Source organism: Hermetia illucens, chromosome 3, assembly GCF_905115235.1.
Source record: "Hermetia illucens chromosome 3, iHerIll2.2.curated.20191125, whole genome shotgun sequence".
Lineage (NCBI taxonomy): Eukaryota > Metazoa > Arthropoda > Insecta > Diptera > Stratiomyidae > Hermetia > Hermetia illucens.
In genome coordinates this window covers 52726567-52747511 of record NC_051851.1, presented here as the reverse complement: position 1 = coordinate 52747511, position 20945 = coordinate 52726567, and the positions used below count along the sequence as shown (strand labels likewise).

General features: G+C 40.9%; 1 protein-coding gene across 1 annotated transcript; it reads left to right on the top strand.

Moving 5' to 3' along the window:
- The first annotated feature begins 1900 nt into the window (after positions 1–1900).
- LOC119652299 (trypsin-4-like) lies at positions 1901–6045 on the top strand. The gene is made up of 7 exons (XM_038056298.1): positions 1901–2351; positions 2407–2520; positions 4959–5099; positions 5180–5302; positions 5438–5554; positions 5617–5804; positions 5860–6045. Exons 1-7 carry the CDS (start codon positions 1941–1943, stop codon positions 5978–5980), a joined length of 1215 nt encoding a protein of 404 aa, XP_037912226.1. The 5' UTR covers positions 1901–1940; the 3' UTR covers positions 5981–6045.
- The last annotated feature ends 14900 nt before the right edge of the window (positions 6046–20945 follow it).

The following is a 20945-nucleotide window of genomic DNA, read 5'->3' as shown; positions in this document are numbered from 1 at the left end:
CCGGACAGTAGGCGTTTCCTATCCCGTTGTATAATAGTACCAACTATCTTGACCTGAGTTAGCCTTTAAATAATAATCACTCTCCAACCATGGCGCCACCTATCATCATTGCCTTGAATTCATGAAGTCTAATTCGGAAGTTAGCTAGATCTAAGATAAACGGGGAGGGGATTGATATAGATAGATTTATAGAGTGCAGACTAAAGTTAGAAAAGTTGAATATTAATAATATACGATGTTTTGCTTGAGTCAAAGAACGTCCTGGCCATTGGTGGTGTAGAGGACTATTATATCTACTCTGTTAAAAAGACTGGATTATGGTTTTGGGAGTTTATTTACATGGAGAGAATTATCTTGAGACAGATCTATGCGCAACCAATCAACGTACTCCGATAGTTTGCCGCCAACAGGGGTTCACAAATGTTTGGAACATTAGCACAAAACAGTCACAACTTCTTTTTTGAGAATGCTGGGTTCCTAAGTCCGCATCAACTTAATGCTGGACCGGACCAAAAAAAGAGGGAGTAAGTTGCTCCCCATTTGGTCCGGTCCAGCATTAAGTTGATGCAAACTTAGGACCCGACAATTCTCAAAAAAAAATATTTTCAGCTCTGGCCAAGCTCTGGTCAATAAAGCGGATTTGCGCTCAATATAATTCGTAGTTATGTTGTATTCTGCGAATTATATAAAGGAGCACTTAACATCTGCGAGCCGCTTCGGTCACGCTGCTCCCAAGGCAGAGGTGAGGCAACGTCTGACAATTTGCCTCTGCCCTGGTAAGAATCTGTAAAACCGCCATCGCCTAATTTTTAGTCACAACTTAATCTTCGGAAGAAACGAAGGTAACGAATGTGGATCTAGCGCTGTTAATGCGTTGCTCCTGGGTATACAAACAAAACAATTGTTTCAATGTTCTGCCCCATAATGGAGATTGGGAGAGTGCGATGATCAGCCAGACTGGAAACCTTGGTTTTGTTTAGCTTTATCTTTAGTCTAACTCTACTCTCTTTCCAAAGTCATTTGGCCAAGGTCCATGACCCGGAGAGAGCAGATGTTTTTAGCGTGGTTGAAGTTTTTGAGGAAAGATGTCATATACCATTGAATTTCTGCACAGCCTCTGGACACGGAACATGAGGATGCTACTGATTATCATCATCATCATCATCAACGGGACAAGAACCGGTACCCGATCTAGGCCTGCCTTAGTAAGAAACTCCAGACATCCCAATTTTACGCGAAGGACCACCAGTGCGATATTTGATTGTAGCAAGAGCAAGAAAAATAATAATAATAATAATAATCGTTGGCGCAACAATCCATATTGGATCAGGGCCTTCAAGTGTGTTAGAGCACTTCATTCAAGACCGTAACGGTACACTAGGAGGCAATGTGGTCAGCATTGCGCTCGCCCGAGACTATTACCCTGATTTGACTCAGGTACTCATTCACAGCAAGAAAAATAAGATCAATAAAAATTAACAAAATCGTTTAATCAACAGCGAATATTTAAGGGGGTAGGGCTACTAAGCTGGAACTGCCAATCATAATTCAAACAAAAATAGATCACAGAAAAGTATTCTCTTTTAAGGTACAACTCCATATACGCTATGCGACGCCACGCACAACTACCGCGGAGCGACATACCTATATTGCACTAGCGCGGCAACTACAAACAATTACATGTTTTGACATTTTAATTCGGCCGCGTCGCTTGGCTGAATGTCGCATCGCGCAGGGTCGCTCAAGTGTGTATTGCTGTCTACAAAGCCATGTCAAGTTATTTTAACAGGCAGTGCAGTTTGTGGTCGTGTCGCGTCGCGTAGTGTAGATGGGGTCGTACCTTAAAAAAGTCGAAAAACTGCACCTGACAAAATTTGATGAGGGAAGCAGGCCTCGAACCAAAATTCAACAAAATTGAATGCTACGTCAACATTTTATGTATGTATTTTCTGGTTCAATCTAACTTGATAAAGATTAAAAAAATTCTACACTATCACCCAGAAATGTTTCAAAATTTCGTATTGTTATTTTTTGTTACCGCGAATTTGTGTTTCGTGAATGCACGAAAATTGAAGACAGAGGTGTCAACAGCGACAGTAAATAGTATGACTGCTGATCCTTTAACCACAAAAACGGCTCCAGCTTTTACAACAAGCGGTGTATTTGCAAATCAATCTATAAATGATAACTGGAAAAAACTACTCGACAAGAATGTCACCTATAGATTTGCCAAATATTTTCCGAGAAGTGGAGACAATGCGACTGAAGAAAAAGTTGAGCTTAACGAGACAGATGTGGATAAAGCGACGTCTGGGGGTTACAAGAGCAAGATGGGGTATTTTCCATCGGAAGTAAGACCTACTATTATTACGTACTTCACTCAATTGATTTTTCAAACATCTTTAGGTAGACGTGAAAGATGCATTGAGTAGCAAACATAAATGTAGCGGAACCCTAGTTGAAGATAAACATGTGCTGTCCACCGCTCACTGTGTTTTCAAGTCCGTTGTCGCTGAGCTGGTAAAACATTTTGTTTTTTCTTCTGAGCATTTATTTACGATATTGTGACACTATTCGTTTCCATCCTTTGGCATCCATCCAAAACGAATTTTAGCAGTTTATTAGGCCCAGGCTCTTAAGAGCTGTATTATACTTGAGTCTGTAGAAGGCTTTTGAGTAGTAAATTTCTCTCAAACTACAAAATTCAAGGGAAGCTCCGTGTTTTTTTGAAGCCTCCACAGCAATTATGTCTCAAATCAACTTTGAAGTTCTAGCGAATCTTTAATGACCCTATTTCTATCAGCCACTCAAGCTCTGCAGTCACACCTTCATATTCACTTGACTTTATAGTGACGAGCTTGATCTATGCAACGATAAATATTCTTCTAGAAATTGATATGCTTTGGTTAAGATTGTTGTACTTCATAGTAGAGAGCGATTCTACTAGTACTGACAGCCACATCATGAAATACTAATAGAAGTGAGTCCTGGAAAGGGGACAAAGTATGAGAGGAAATGGACATTAGTTCGATATCATTCTGAAAATTCGCAGGTGCCACACCCAAAATAAAAGGTTGCAACATGTTTATGACATAGTTTTTTGCAAAACGGATATCAGTGTAGAATCTGACGTGCGCAAGAGGAGCATTCTGGAGAAACTAATAGCCATTATCAGAGCGATAAACACACAAAATGTCATGCGCTGCATCGAGGTAGTATTTCAGAGGAATTTGAGGTCCAAAGCGGGGTCCCCCAGGGTTGCATCCTGTCAACGATATCATTTCTATATCCGGTGGACGTGGCGGAATTCAATGGATAATGACATCTTTCCTCAATCACCTCGACTACGCTGATGACATCTGTATGCTCTCCCATGGGGTCATGGACCTTGACCAAAAGGTCTTCGGTTTGGAAAAAGAGACAAGTATAGTTGGACCAAAGATAAATACCAACAAAACCAAAGTTCACAGTTTGACGGGTCATCGAACACTTCCTATCTGCATTAATGGGGAGAGCATCAAAGGCGTTGATCAATTTGTGTGTCTAAGAGGCGTGGTTTCTGGTTTAACCTTTTATTCGAATTTATTTTAACAATGACATTTTATAAGGTTTTGTGTAAATAATAATAATAATCGCTGGTGCAACAATCCATATTGGATCAGGACTTTAAAGTGTGTTAGAGCACTACATCCAAGACCGCAACGGTACACTACAGTACAATGAAGAAGGTGACACTTTTGGAATGACAGATTTCCGTTTTTCCTTGGGGCCCGTTTCCACCTCCTGCGACCTATTATAGAGGCCCCTAATAGCACTCACCATATTTTTAATAGCTTTGTGCACGTTGTGCTTGTCCTTAATGAACTCAGGTAGTTCAATTATTTTTGCTCCAAACTGCTTGAAAGGCAGTTCCTTCGGCTCAGGACTCTGTTCTATATGAGCCATTTTTACCTTCGTAATTGGTGTTCCTGGTAAAGTCTTGTTTCCCTTGAACACCTCCTTCTCCAACTCTAAATCACTTGTAGCATTAGATGCTACAATTTGTCAATTCGTCCACCACCAGCCATTTACTCTTTCCCAAATGTCGCGGGTACTAGGGCTGGGAAACCCTGCATCGTAAGTTTCCTCTTTCTCTCTTCTACCGTATTTGTTTTATTTTCTGGGTATCCTTCCCATTTTGTCCACGTACCAGAGAAGAGCAACCATAGCCATGCGCAGTCAGAAAAGAAAAGTGCATGAACACATATTTACACATCAACAGCCATGCCCAAATTCGCCAACCAGGGTCGCACCTGATGGGAGATCTGGCCATTCCTCACAGGACTGTCTGCCTGTCTGTCCGTCTGTCGCAGACTATCGTAGTTTTGGCTTGATTGATACGCAGCCCCGTCTTCCTGCACCAGGCGCTAGTAATAATCCTTAATCCAGTTTGGATTCTTAGCTTAAATATGTTTTAAATTGTAATGCCCAATGTAATGTATTTATTAATGAAAATGTTGTTTGAGAAATAAGGAACACGTTTGAAATTGTGTTGAAAATTGTCTACAAGGGTTTCCCTCATGGAATGGAATGGACTCTATAGCCTTCAACTTGTTGTCTCATTTTTTGTATATGAAAAGTCCTATATTAGATCGAACGCTTCCTTTGGTTGGTTACCAACTGGTATGCTTCCACCACGAAAGCGTTGGTCATTCCTATATCATGTCAGGTTTCCAATTTATGTAAACTAGTTAGTCATCAAGTGAAAGCAATGATACTTTGCGACCATAAAAAATACTTTAGATATACATCAAATAAACCATTTCCGATGGAGATCATCGACTGATTAGATTAAAAAGTACAAGACATTGTTGTCACAACGGGAAACATACCGTAACAATACTTAACCGAATTGGTAGGCACAGAAAATATAAACTTTCAACGAAAGCTAAATAATTTTAAAAATTCCATTTAATTAGGCTGTTATGGCTGGCGATACCAATCTTTTGCCAAATCAACTTTCGTCACGAGAGAGCAGACGTGTTCAATTGATAGCAAAGCACCCAGATTATTTGGACGATGCAAACACCTCGCTCGAGTTCAACATTGCTGTCTTAAGGGTATTATCCGCTATCTTGTTTCTTATATTCGCTCACAGTTGACTCTTGATCCACCTAAAATACTATTGTTATCTCATCAGTTGGACATGCCATTTACAAGGAGCAACTATCTTCATCCTGCCGTAATTCCGACAACTAGGATTGGAAAAAATTCCCAATGTTTTTTCGCTGGATGGGAGTTAGGAAATGAAGGCAGCATCGAGGTATCTATCATGTGGTATAAAACCGGTGGTTGCTTGATATATAATAGTTTAGCCGCTGTTTATAGCACTTAATCCATTTGGTTCTCTTACCTCATTTTGATGAATTTTTTATTGCACTTCTTCAAAATTCCTCAGGGAAGTACTTCCTACGATCTTTACTTTTTGGAAGTTCAAACTATGGATATGGAATATTGCTTCAAATGTGTCGGAAACGCGATCTGCGCAGGGAGTAATGAAACCAAGGCTTGCATTGTAGGCTACTTTATAGTTTTTCACAATTAATTAGGATAATTACTTGAAATTTTTACACACAGAACGACGATGGAGGTCCTTTAATGTGCAACGGTGTTTTACATGGAATTTATGTTGGGAGTGCAAACAATTGTCAATCACTGACTGGAATTTATACTGATGTAGTTTTTTATAAGCAGTGGATCGACCGCATCATCGATTGGGGTGGCGAAGATCCCATGCCCTTGCCTTTACCTTATGCGAGAAGAAGGTTCCTTTTAACTCCGTTTTGCTTTGACACTAACAAAAATTCTTTGTATTTTCAGGATGTATCGAATAGATAAAGCTGATACGCGGACTGCATCAGAAGCTGCCAAATATTCCACAGTAATGCAGATAATTATCTTATTGACGATGATTGGCTTTACAACTGTTTATTATCTATAGTCTAGGAGAACGTGGTATTTCCGTTCCTTATACTGATGATATAATGATATATTTTAAGTTGAATTTTGTCTATACTACAAATCCAGCATTTTTCGTTCAATTCCACAAATAAGACTGTTGTGTTTTATCATATGACCTTCAAGGGAAGCAAATATGATAATTCCGTTTAATGGGTAGGTTGGATTCCTAGGAACTCTTGAGGGATCTTTTCGAAGGGTATCATCATGTAAAGATACCAGAATTCAAACTCCTCTGAAGACGCATAAGTAAAATTTAATTTGTCAATCAATTAGAAATTCGAAACAAAGGGAAAATTGATACAAATGCTCAACATTTGCAGTAGTCGGATTTCTCCTTGGCATCGAAATATGCATTGTGTGGTGAGGTTGCTGCATTTGATCGCCCCTCACTTTAGTAGATCCCTGGCCAACACAATCTTTCTTTCTTACTTACGTCTCCTATTGATACGAAATTTGGTGGAAACGTGTGAAATGTGATCACCCACGCATTCAGGGAATAACACCTTTCTATGTTGAGTTTGAAGGTTGGGGTCTCCATAAATGCAAAAGGGGGTCAAGAATGTTTTTTCAACAAATACAATCATGTAGGGAATCAGATGACGGGTCTTGGCTAGCACTTCCCAAATTTTAGGTCTGGTATTTGATGCAGGAGGGGGAGGGGAAGTGTGGGTATTAGGAAGTGATCATTTTCTTCACGAACCCAATCATAGAAGCTGCCTCTGAAAAAAATACGCGGCTATCCCTATATATGGTGTTTAGGATCAGAAATACTACCGATAAAATCTTAAAGAAGGTTAATAAGAGCGTATTACTATATTTTTTAGAAATTGACTGCAAACCCCAATTAAACTGATCAAGGAATTACTAAGTAATATAGGCTATAATATATAGCTTTATAGTACCAAGTTTGGTCAGAATTGTCGCCTTTTACAAATCTAAGTCTTTGTGAAGTGAAGTAAAGGAGATAGATTTATATAATATATATGCATATGCATTATGAGCTAGGCGCCATCGGGACAAATGTGCGCTCAAATATTCTTATATGAAAAATACACAAAACCTTATAAAAAAATAATAAATAATTTAAACGATTTAGTGTAAATTTGAATCCCTTATTCTATACATCTATGCCCATGTGTTAAACATAAAAAAAATATGGAAGAAGCATTTCCTGTTCTTTGAGGAAACATGTGGCCTACCAGAGTGGCAACATGGCTTTTAGCGAAATTGTACGACGGTCCATGCACCAGAAGCCGTGAGAGGGGACGTCCGTTGGGACGATGCACTCCGTAGGCACGTCATGGGTGTTTTAACCGAGCCTTCCCTATTCTGAATAGCAGTTGACAATAACAACGAAATGCAATGCGGATTGGCTCTATGAACTTTAATTTCAGGCTCAAGTGCACCAGTTCCTTATATGCGATATCTGCTGCGATTACACGTCGCATGAACTACATTTTCAGGGAAGGTAAAAACCTACTTGCCAACAAGCTGGAGTCGGAAAATATACAGTCAATCAAATTCGTCTAAAAGGCTGACAAGGGACGATAGTAATCTGCTGTAAATTATATTTACCCTTTTCCTGCAGTATCTGAAAGACAGTCTATAGGACCGCATTCTGCCTGATGGCTTCACAATCTTAAGGTACCAGAATCAGCTTTTGTTGTTTTTTTTAAACAGGAAACATCGCCTCGGATACATATGTATGCTTTGAAAAACTCAATAAACATAAAAACAATTCGGTATGCCGTCCAAGTCCGGAGCTTTCCCCCATTCTTCTGCAGATTTCTTGCAACTTATTTGTCTTTAGAGGTTGCTAGTACTCTTCTCTTACTGAAGGAGTAACTCGAGAATGGTTATCATCAAGAGATTAGGACAAGCGATCTGCGGGAACCTCGAATGCTGCCTATATGTCCTTCTTCTCGCTCGAGCAATGAACAGGGACAAACACTAGGCGGCCAACGAAGACCGCTCTGAAACACATAGGCGTAAGTTATTTTTGCAATAAGTAAATGTTTAGCAGATAGAAACACATAGGCGTAAGTTATTTTTGCAATAAGTAAATGTTTAGCAGATAGTATCAAGATAAAACCGACTGTTATTTGCTCTGCTTTTAATGGAGAAACCGTCCGTAACCCCCACAGTTCCATTCCTGAAAACTGCCAATATGCCTATATTTTTCCTTTTTTTGCCTGAGGATCGTCGTCGAGGCTCTAGAGACGATTTCAGGCATTTGCCCTCATCATGTTCTTCCTCCAACCATTTCGATCAATCGTCCTTCAATTTTGAAATCCGAGCAGTGACGCCCAGTCCCCGTCAACACAATCTACTCAGCGCTTGCGTTTTTCCTATCGGTTTTCTTTCTTCTGCTCGCCCTTCGAATACCGTTTTAAGTGTCCGAGTGTCGTCCGTACGTTGAACGCAGCCAGGCCATTGCAACTTTGGAAATTTTTTTGAATTTTAGATTTCAGGGTCGTCAAATATTCGGTATATTTCATACTTGTATCTGATTTGCCAGGATTCTCCTCAGGAGCCTCCTCTTCAAAATACTGACCAGTTTTTTGGAAATTTGTGATAGCACAGGTCTTATTATTGTTTTGTATGCTCTGAGCTTTATCTTCCTGTGTATGCAGCTGACTTTTAAAATCGGTAGGACCGAGTTCAACCAACAACATCAAACCGCACTGGTCAAACACGAAGAAGAATAAGGATAGGAGAATACAACTTTGAGACCGTTGACAATTTCTCCTATCTAGGGTCGAAAATCACAACCGATAACAACTACGATGATGAAATCCGTGCACGGTTGTTGTCAGCCAACAGACCCTATTTCAGCTTACAAAAACTGTTCCGCTCGAAACGTCTCACCATAGGGTCAAAGCTCTTACTGTACAAGACTATGATCTTGCCAGTCCTCATGTATTCCTCGGAAACTTGGGTTCTTAGCAAGAAAAATTGCGAACTCTTGGCCGCGTTCGAGAGAAGAATCCTTCGAAGAATTTTTGGCCCCCTACATGAGGATGGACGATTCCGTAGCCTACACAATGACGAAATCTATGAGCGATACCATGCCCGTCCGGTTGTGGATAAAATCCGGCTCAATAGGTTACGGTGGGCGGGTCACTTAATCCGTATGGATGAGGATGATCCCGCCCGAAAAGTCTATAAGGGCAATATCTATGGTAGAAAAAGAAGACGAGGCAGACCCTGCCTAAGATGGAGCAATGGCGTAGGTCAGGACGCCAGACAGCTTTTAAGGATATCGAATTGGTGGACTTCGGCGCAAAACCGGGATGTCTGGAGTTCCTTATTAAGGCAGGCCTAGACCGGATACCGGTTGTTGTGCCGTTGATGATGATGAGGACCGAGTATAAGGGTCTATTTGCGAGTTGGATTCGTCCTTTCATTTTCGTAAGTTGTACACTTACATTTTCTAAATTTATACTGGTTGTCTAGTGGGCGTCATTTTTCTCGTTCGCATGATAATTTGTGTCTTGTTTTCGTTACTTTGTAGACCAACATCGTTTGCTGTTTTATCGAAGTCTATAAAAATTTTCTTTGTAGTCCTGGGAGATCGCCCAATGATGTTTATTTCATTTGCATATGCGACCATTGGCAAGACTTATTGCTTTTTGTGCCACAGGCAACTTTCGCATAAGCTGCGGGTCGTTTAGCGCTCGCAAGTCTCGCAAAGCCTCGCAAAGCCCACGGCGATGAGGCTGAACGTAGCGATAACCTGCTCCAGTGCCAAACTGACCAGTAGATATGCCAGCCTATCTACTCGTTGTAATATGAGGGTTGTCTCAAACGCATCTGTCACGCTATTATTGACTCTGAGCTGCACTGTTATGTGGGATATTGTCATTCTGGTAAGGTTTACCAATTTTGCTGGAATTCCCAACTAAAGCAATACTTGGCACAGAACATTGTCGTTAATTTTCTTGATTTTCGTAGTTTTCTCTCTTCGATCCTGTGTTTCGTTCTACATGTCTGCCTCATCAAGGACTTCCTTGCATTTATCATCAAACCAATCATATTTAAAAGCTTCTTGCGCTGTTGTTTTGATAGCGCGTTTTAGTTCATACCAAGTGTCATTTATAGGCTTCCTCAGGAGATTCTTTAGAATAGGACCTAATCGTTTTTCCAGTCGTGCCTTGTATTCCCCCGCTATTAAATCATTTTTTTACCTTTCTTTCTCAAATTTTCAAAGTGGGTTAGGTTTAAGTCCGCTTTTTACCATGTAGTGGTCGAATTCACAGTTTACTCCTGTCTCTTGTCCTCACGTCCAGGATGCTGGATGACTATATTTTGGTGATGAGAACGTGGTCTATCTAGTTGAATGTTCCGATTTTCTGTTGTAAATGCGCTTGTTAAGGAAGCTTATCAATGTTATAATTAAATTTCTGCTACTAGCAAAGTCAATAAGGGGTTTTTCATTATCATTTTATATATCATGGAGATTGTCCTCTCCAGTCGTTCCTCGATTTGTCTCCTCATTTTCGTTGTCGTTAAAATCGCCGAGGAATACCTTGACGTCAATCGAGGTAATCAGTTGTATGGTCTTTCCAGACTATCGTCAAAATTGCTCTTTCACTTCGTCATTGTTTTCTTAAATTCGGATATGTATGTTGGCAAGTCATATACTAAAAAACTTTGCTTTGATGTAAAACGCACATAATCTTTTATGTATAAGTTTGAATTCGATAGCATTTGCTTTAAAATCCCTATCAATGACGAAAACGACTCCAAACTCACATTTTTCTGATAACTTTCTCCTCTTCCTCCTTCTAGTTTGGTGGAAGTCGTGCTATTACTAACAAAGTTATATTAGGTCAAAGTTGTCCCTTCTGTGCAAATCCAATAACTTGAATGTCAGTATCGCGTGAAAGTGGATATTCCCCCATAATAGATGCATATATTACATACAAGGTACCAAAGGGGCAAATGCCCACTCAAATGTTTTTATAAAAGTAATACACACAACCTTCCATACCTGAAGCGCCCGCTTTCCGGTTTCCCGATTTGTTCAAGACAGTGTGCGACCTCATGTTGGTTATCTCGCAACCAATTCGTTTACAGGACTTAGAACCCTGACCTTATATTTGCTCTTGCTTTAGGGTTGTAGATCCATCGCTCTCAATCACCAACCTGGCTTGCCACGCGAATTGAATTATACCCCCTTCATAAACGGATCTGACCAGGTAGGATGAAGTATGGCGAAATTACCCCAAGCTGAGAGTCCACATATATCTTTTTCTCGCTTTCCCCGATTCTTTTAGAGAGGATCGTAGAGAATATCCTTGTTTTGTCAACAATTTTCGTTAACTCAAAAGACGATATCCATGCGATTCGGTGTCGATTTGGACATCTGTGATACTGTTGAAGCAGCAAGTTTCAGCTTCCCACTGGACTCCCTTTCTTCCTCCTTTGACTAAAAACTGGAGTTGTGGTCAAAAATTCCGCTCTATTATCCCTTTTTCATTGAAATTTCTATTCCAGGCCCCGAGCAAATTCCGCCCTACCTTTCTCCATCCCCTTCCCTCAGGCCTGATTTGGCAAAGTAGGCCAGCTCGAATAGTGCTGCCTACCTGTCAGTCAAGTTGTTTGTCTCTTTTTCGTACGCAGTTTCGTCGAAGAGAAAATTTCCACGCGCGAGATGGGTGGTGTTGAGTGTAGTAAATCCTCATATACGTCAAAAGTGCTGTTGTTTTACATCATAATATACGTGTACTGAGGCATAATATAGGCATACGTAAGATGTAGTAGTGGAACAGGAAAGCAAAAATCTACCAACCATGCAGTTTTGCAGTTTTATCCGCTAATTCCCATGTATCTGCGTCTACTCCTTAAAAAGTAATATTTACAGAAATAAAGTTAATGATAGCACTTTTCAGTTAACATAATATAAATTCAGTAAACATAAAAAAAATAATTATTAGTAACAATTGTAGAAACTTTCAGAAAAATTCGACTATTATTAACAAAATCTCCGCATCCTAAGGGACAATGTTGCATCTCTTTTTGTATTTCTTTAGAATATGAATTGGCCCAAAAGCCTATTGGATCAGAGCCTTGAAGTGTGGGAGAGCACTTTATTCAAGATCGTAACGGTACACTACATTTGACCCAGGTACTCATTCACATCCGACGTCAAATCACGACAGAAATCCCACTGTCACTAGTGAGTTTTGAACCGCGACGTTCCGCACGATAGCCTGGTGCTTTAACAACTCAGCTATCCGGGCAGTCCTTAGTAAACAATTTACTGAAAATTCTTCAATACCATATGCTCTTGAAATTATTTCCCAAAGGTATTTTATATGATGGCGACAAATTCAGGGGCCGTCTGCGATCTTAAATGCGTCACTGTCGATACGGGAAGTAACGTAACCGAGGTGCCCGAGGTAAGTAGTTCTGACTGCCTGGAAGTATGTCTGCGTTCAAGGTGGTAGCCTTGACAAAGTCAGTCGGTGAAGACAGAACCACAAATTACCGTTACACGTCGAAAATACTGACCCGTCAACATCTCTAGTAGTAGCCTCTTCGGGACCTTAGTCGAATAGTGTGGATTGAACCGGTATTAGTAGACCGCGTTGCATCGAACTAATGAGTTCCTCGATCAGCTAAGCGTAGGTCAGACCTCTGGGAACTAGGGTAGGTCTTTGTTCTCCGAAGGCACAATGAGCTGAGAGCAAAGCAACAGCTTGGAGAGCAAAAACGAAATAATTGAAAAATCTATGCAATAACAGGGAGGCAGGAAGAGTTAACTGCCAAAATTGCTAGACCTGAGCAGGTGGATTCGGACATGAGCCGATTTTAAATGCAGTTGACCGTACTAACCTGAGCCGAAGAGAAAAGGCTCATCAGGAGCCATCACTTCATCACTGATGAAGCGTATGCAGTTGGCAAAAACAGGCTGATAAAATGACCGACCACACTGAACAAACTTTTTTCTTTTGTGAAAGGTGGACGGGTTTCGTCTGCAATTCTATGCAGAGACAGGGGAGCCCTCTCTAGACAACGTTGAGTGAGATATGAGAAGCGTTGACAGAGAGATGCTGAGGAGCTGACAGGTGGAGTCATGTTGTGCGTCACACTGGGGTTCTTCTTGTTGCGAGGAAGATTGAGCTCAATCGGTGGAGGGACCAGATGGAAAAGAGTTACTCCAAGTAGCAACTCCCTTCTTCCTCTCTCCTCTTGTTAATGAAAACAATTCCCTTACTTGAATGCTCTTTTAGCCGGGAGAGCGGGAGTGCTCGAAGTAATATTTTGAACGGTTCCAGGCTAGTTTTTTGATGACGGAGACGTGTTTAGTTGGTAGTCCGTGGGGTACCGTTGCAGGAATCCAACATTCTGTGCATAAACGTTTTCATCTACTCTAAAAAGAAAAACAACGACCAGAAGGATGTAATGTAAAGTTGCGGTGTGAATTCATTTCCAATTATTATAATTCCATCTTGTAGTAACTCATTTACCGAAAGTCCTTCCTAATCTAAAAGGAGAAAGATTTTCTTTGTTTTTTTTTTCTGCTACTTGGAAACTTCGATTGTAAGACATTTCATAAAAATTTAGGTAAAATTTCATCATTACTAAGGCAGCAGTAGATGTGAAAGATGGTGTACTAAGTTTTTAATATAAAAGATATACGGTAACGAATCGAGATAGAGGAGTATCTTTTTCATGTTCGTTATAGCTCCGACCGCGTGACTGCCACCAGAAATGTTTCTAATGAAGAGGCATGCGAGAGGAATGGTCATCAGTGGGCACGTACAAATAATTAACCAACATGACATAAATCCTTAATAATCAATTAGTTCAATTAAAATTGCATTACCATGTCAATTACGCTAATGGAAATGATCAACACGACAGCAGCTAATAACTCATAGCCGTTAATGTTTGTCTCATGCAAAAACCGTGTCAACGCAGCACAAAAACATTGCATAACTCTGGAACTTTTATATGGACAGTAAATTAATTGGTCGTAAGGCCGTAATGGATCATCGATCTTCAGGGAAACTGGGCAACGCTTACCGGCGAAGTTGTAAATCTACTTGAAAGCACCTGCCCAATCAACACGTCACGGTTATGCATCTTCGCGAACAAAATTTGTGTCGCCAGTTTGGAATGCATTCGCAACCAACTGATAATTGATCACTCCTTCGATTGGTGATTCCTTTAAGAAAGTTTGGCTGTAAAAGGTGTGCTGGAGAAAAAGCGATAAGACTTGCCTTCCTTTCTTTAAATTTGGCATTCGATATGCAGGGTCAGTCCATGTGTTTAGAGTCATCGTTACTTCTCCTACTCGAGTTGGGTAAAATTAGATGAACGCAAAACCTTCACCAGCTACCGAACCTTTTTATATCATGCAGGTATGCAGCCGGTTTTATCTAAGCAATTGAGTTAAAGTGTCGAAACCATCTTCTTTTCGAAGAGAGACGGAAACCTTTGATGCTCAGAAATAATGTTATTTATTGGCAGAATTCATGAGTCCTTGAGAACTTCCGAACATCTCAATACTAATAGGAAATATGAAAGAATCGAAAATAGGATGTGACTGAATCGAACCTGGTTGTCATTACCCTAGGCCCTCCTTCTCGCCATCAATAAATTCATTTGGCACTAGTTGACGCAAACTTGTGGTAAGCCAATCGATCGCGTCGTGACAATGCACAACTCAAGACTCAGGTGAATGCCGAAAACACCCGTCTTGACTGAAATAAATTTATTTACCTGAGATATGATCGTGGCAAAAGGTGTTTCTTCCTTTCGATCGCGAATTCGTGATCAGCAAAGTGTGCGCTTTTCAAGCATTTGGTGGCGGTGCAGTCATAATGCAATGCACCGTTCACATTTATGGCGGCGTCTTCGATAGATAACACAACCGCATGGCAGCCCGCGATCTTGTCGTGATGCAGTCACATTTTATAAAAGTTATTTTCAAGAAGTCTTCACTTGAAATGATGATGGTGGTGTTCACCTCAAAGATAAGGTAATGTAGGCTATAGGATTTGCTCTGCTCGAATGGAATTCTACGATTTGTCGCTTTGATAATACAATAACTGGATTTATGAATTAAATTCAACTAAAATATACATATTTGTCTCTTGGTAGACAAATTCATATTATGACTAAATATAATTTTGGATTTGTGTTAATAATATTCAACATGAAGAGGCCGTGTTAACATAATCTTTAGGTTTTATTCTAGTATTCTGCAAAGACTCATCAAACAACGGTGCTTTTGTCAAGATTACCACCCCATATGGCTGAATTGATGCGTAGCCTCGCCTTTCCGCACCAAATACAAGTAATACATATTTGTCCCTATAGTTTAAAACAATATAATCAATGTAACCCTGCACCTGTATTCCAGTGTTTGGCAGCTCTCCTAGTAGTTCATCAACTACTGCTTCATATTAATGGTGATAATACCCCACCTTGTGGGTAACCTTGAGTAGTCTTCATGACAATAGGATTTGCAGATATATCCGGTCCTCGTCATTTTCTGTAAAGGTCCCATCTTCCTCCTTCAGATAGACAGAACATATTGCGTGTCTTTGGCTATAGCTTTATATAGCCTGGATGCTTCTGTGGTTCATTCTATTCGATCAAAAAATTCTGTGAAGCTCGTTCGTCTTACTTCTCTGATCGCGTTGCTATACACCGTCAGTGCCCTTTTGTATCTCTGTCAGTCCCCAGTTTGTTTCGCCCGGTTGAAGAGCCTTTTCGCCTCATTTCTCAATTTGGGAAGGATCCTGCTCCACCAGAGTACATCTCTTGATGAGCTTAGCCGGACAGCGCCAATTGCGACTCTGTTTCGTTCCTGATGTCACCGCTCATCTGCGGATGAGCTGTATTGCCAGTCAGGTGTCTTGTCTAGAAATCCTAGTCTGTTCCCCTGGAATTCCTTATTTTTCTGTTTACTTCGGAGTTCCTTTAAAAATCGAATCTGATTATTCTGTGATCAGACATAGAAGACTCACCCGACATCCTCAAATTCTTGATCAAGCCCTTCATTACAGTGTTGCCTAGAGTTATGTCGAGTACCTTTTGTCTGGTGCTGGTCACAAATTTTGCTGTGTTCCCTTCATTATGTATTTCTAACTTATTACTGAGGATGAATTCCAGAAGGTGCTCACCTCTTCGATTAATGTTGCTGCTTCCCCGTACTTCATGGTAGGGGTATTGTAGCCGAGAAGAAGTAGTAGTGCCTTCCTCTGAAAGACCTTCGTCAGTCTAACCACTAATTCCGGTGGGATCCGGGTGTCGTCTCCTGGGAAGTATCCTGCCTCTCAAGCTCTTCGCCCGGCTTCCAATGAGTCACGAGATCTCCAGTTAGAAACGCACATATGTATCTTAAGTTTCTTTTGAAAATTATTCAAGCTCTTGGTTTTCACATGAGGAGGAGTTCTTGAACTAGCAATATTCCAATGTTATTCTTTGAACTTGCCCTTGCAATTACTGCAGATGCAGTAGTTTGGCCATAGGATCCGCTAGTGTTTGAAGTTCTCCTCCAATGTCGGAGCATTACATTTCCTCCGACGTGGCACTTGGTTGCATTTCGGTACGCGATTTGAGCTCCAAAAAGTCTAGATCAAGGTCGTCTAGCTTCTACTCTTCTCTAGGCAACAGGCCTATTTCCTTCCTTCAGATCAATCCTGCCCTTTCAGCCTCTATAGCTTTGGCGATTCCTTCGGGGACCTCGGTAGGCTTACCACCCGATCTGTTTTCCGAAGTGTCCTTCCTTGGTTTTTATCTGGGTACGAGCACAGTCACGCTGCGAAATATGTAATTCGTGACGCAGTTACGACATTTATTTGCCTCTAGAGATCGGTCGCCGGCATAACCACGATGGAGATCCATGGAGATGGATATCCATGGAAATCTTTGTTTTAAATGAAGACAAGTTGTAGAAGCTTCTTCGTGTCAATTGTTGCCGCTTGGGAAGGTAGGACGTCGTCCACCACTGAGACCTGTCTCCTTCCTGACATCTGCAATGGTGACCTCAGACGTACTTTTGCTTGTCCCTGCTTTTTGAGTGGAGACCTTGGTTGGTTGTGGTCTTTCCAATATGGCAATGTTCCATTGCTTGATTGGAAGGCATCGATCGCAAATAGACTTATATATAATTTTGTTCGATTGAGACATTGGAACGGATTACTACAAGTATATTTTATCGACTCGCATGACACAAATGTAGTAATTTCCATTTTGGGAACACTCACAACATTGTACTAGTGACTACATGGTTTATGTAATGATTGTCTTATCTTCCTAAATTTTAGGGTGGAAACTGTAAAATGCAAATCGACTATATCCTCATAAGACGACGACATTTTCTTATAGTTACTGAGGGTATGTCCGCTCCCTATGAGACCATTGGATCCCAACTTCGCACGTTGATTGGTGTCATGCGAACTAATCCACCGACAAAACAGCATGAGGACCGCACTAGGCCGCCGCAAATTGAATTCACCCTATCGCCGACCATTCCAAATGTTGATAAATCTTCGAATCGAGCTTAAAACATATCCTATGCAGCCTTCGGGGTCACCAAACCCGGTAAGCGGTACACAAACCGCGATTCTTGGCTCTGGCATGGCGATGTCCAAGCAAAGGTGCGTGAAAAAAAACACCCCTACCACAAGTTTTTCGAATTATATGAAAGCCAACCGAAAAGCAAAGAAATCGATCACAGTTATCCGGTCCATTACAAAGGCTCTTATGATAAACCGGACCAGTATCGACTTATCAAAAGCGGACAGAAATAAAAACAGAATATCGGAAACTCATCTGGTATTCCCGGCGGCATCGCATAGTACCGGAAGAACTCATACACTTGATAAAATTGCTCTACCACCATCAGAAAAGTAAAGTTCGAAGTTCCAAATTCGCTGTCTCTGTCGATGTTCATCATGGAATTGTACTCTCAACACTCCTCTTTATTCTTGTTATGGAGACTGTCATACAGGACATCCAACGTCCAACGCCCTAAACACAACTTTATGAAGATGACGTTGGCGTCTTATAGCTAAGCTGATCGCAAGCAACCTGTTCAAAAATGATCCATGATTTATGATCCTTGCGTCAACGAGCGGCTTAAGTTCACAATTAGCACAGTTCCGTTCCCCCTATTGCCCTCTATGGTTCCGAGTGTTGACCGACTACAAACGACAATGGACGGCATCTCGCGGTAATGAAGACGAAAATATTGCATTGACCAGTGGCATAACACGCCATGATCATATCCGGAATGCGGGCATTCGCGATCGATATTGGCTTGCACTGTTCGTGGAGAAATTGAGAGAGACACGTCTTCGACGATGCGGACATTTAAATCGCGTTAACGGAAACTCAGATCTAAGATTGTCCTAAACATAATAGTATATGGGAAACGGCAATAAGGCCAGCAAAAACAACAGTGGATTGTTACACTGGATAGTGACTTGAGTGGCTTGTGACTCCATCGATCACTCTACCACCAAATTTACCTCTCTGTATTCCACTTTATATTTGTACAATTTCCCGCACTACAAGGAGGATTTAAGTTTTCGTCTCATTAATTTTGATACCGCAGCAGTAGTAGTTGCAGACTTCGGCTGTTGGTGGGATTGAGTTCGGATCTGGTCGGTGCCACTGCCAGGAATCGGGACGTGACCAGTAAAAATTATTTATAGGGTTAGGCAGAAAACAGGTCCTTGTGGCACTCCTGAGATTACTGACAATAGCTAGTGCTTCAGAGAAACGCAATTCCAATCACCGAGATAGTAAGCTGGCTTTTAAAGTGTTGTAGAGAAAAAACCTTCAACGTTCAATATCTGCCAACAAGCCCGTCTCTTACTTCTTTTCACCACCACCCTTCCTACCGTGACAAACTAGCATGACCCCTTTACTCCAGGAAACATCCCATTCATCTATTTCATCAGTCCGAACACCAGCTTTAATAACCGCATCTGCAAATAAAATATCAGTCGGGCTCGACAAAATGCTGTTCATCGTTCTCAATAAATGCGCCTCAAATATTTTCATCATTTTAGCCTCCATCACCAATCACTGCAACGCCCCCCTTACACTGTTTACCCACTTTACAATGTTTTGCTACAAAGAAATTATCTGGCCCCTTCTCACTTCGATTTTGATTTTCTGGTATGATACTCCCCCATCTCAAATTGAACGACTTAGGCACCATGAGCTCGAAGTCCTTCGCCAGGATTCCAACACCTTCAAAGACGGAGATCAGTGCGAATATATCTCCTACCAGATCCTGTACGACTCCTATCGTACTCCTCATGTCGATGCCGTTTTAGTCTTTCATGCCATTAACTTCGTCAGCAACTTCCGATTTCATCTCAACTCATTCATTGCCCAGGTCATGCATATCAAGATGGTTCGGCAGGACACTCTTCAAATCCTGGTGGTGGTTGGGTTTCACCCAAAGGAGCAAAAGATACAGGAATTCTTCATCAGGACAACAAAACACTTTTCAGGATCACTTTCAAGCCTATGGATGATAACGCACGTAAATATTAATTCGGGGGAACGTTTGGATGATGGGTGATATTGGGGGCCCAACAAACAGCCGCAAATTACCCGTGTTTTGTTGTAAACCTTATTAAAATGAGTTTCCTGTCTGTCTGTCCGTCCGTCCGTTTGTCTGTCTGTCCGTCCGTTTGTCTGTCTGCCCCTCCGCCCGTTTGGCTGCCCGCCTGTCTCTCATACCCATTTCCTCAGAAACGGTTTCTACTACTGATACAAAATTTGATGAAAAGGTGGGAGCTGTAGATCTCTTTGCCTGCAATGGATAAGTTAAGTTGAGTTTAAAGGTAATGTAATTTTTTTTCCAGCGAATATGAAAGGTCTGTGGCACTGGTTACAAAAGGGAAAGTACAGGGCCCCAAAAGAGGTCAATTATTTCAAGGACCCATTGTAAGAAACTGCCTAACCGCAAAGTCTGGCAAATTATGATGATCTGCATGCATGGTATTTAATCCTCAAATACTCAAATAATAGAGAGTACCATTACGATATCTGGCCAAATAAAGCTAAAAATATTATAGTATATAATTAACTTTTGAAAATTTACTGCAAACCACCCTTAAGCTTATCCCAATCCCCAAAATAATAATACATACTTTAATAGAAAGCATAATACTGGAAAGTTTGGTGGATATCTTATTATTATTGACATAGTTATAGTAGGTCAAAGTTGCACGTTTCACGCCAAAATACTGCTCCTCACCAAGCAAGATTTCAGTGTGACATCGAATTGAATATCGGGTATAATCAACGTATATTCACTACGCGCTATATAAAAGTGGAACCATATTTTAGCCTTATATAAATAATTAAAAATCTTTCATACCAGTTTTTGATTTGTTTCTATATTGCTTCTCATTAACTGCCGCTAAGTAAGGTTATGCAGTGTTCTCTTGGAAAGCAAAGTGCGCAGCCAGTACAAGAAGTATCACAGAAAAACTAGCTATAACGATGGGGTTAAAAGCAAAGGGACTCGCGGGCCCCATAGTGTGATTTTCCTTAGTAACATGTGGTTTAGTGATGAAATAGCAAAATCAACTATCACTTGACATAGTTTCTCCTGGACAGGGGATTACGGGCAGTATCTGTATCGATTCAAGTTGATTGATTGTCCTTATTGTCTTAGATTTTGTGCCTGAGTGCGCAGAGCGTATTCTATTATCCGCGATTTGTGTGGAGGAATTTGGAAGATGTCCGGATTGTTAATGTAGGTCGACACTGCGGCGAAATCTTTCTAGGATTCAACTCTGTTCTCTTGTAATGATAAACAACTCGAAATCCAGAAGCTTTGCGCTTCAGATATGAAAAGTTTAGTGCGTTTCCTTGGTAGTATCGTGGTCTACATTATAGTCTACATTTCTGCAAAATTTGACGGTCCTCAGATAAACTTGTCTTGGCTTCCATTT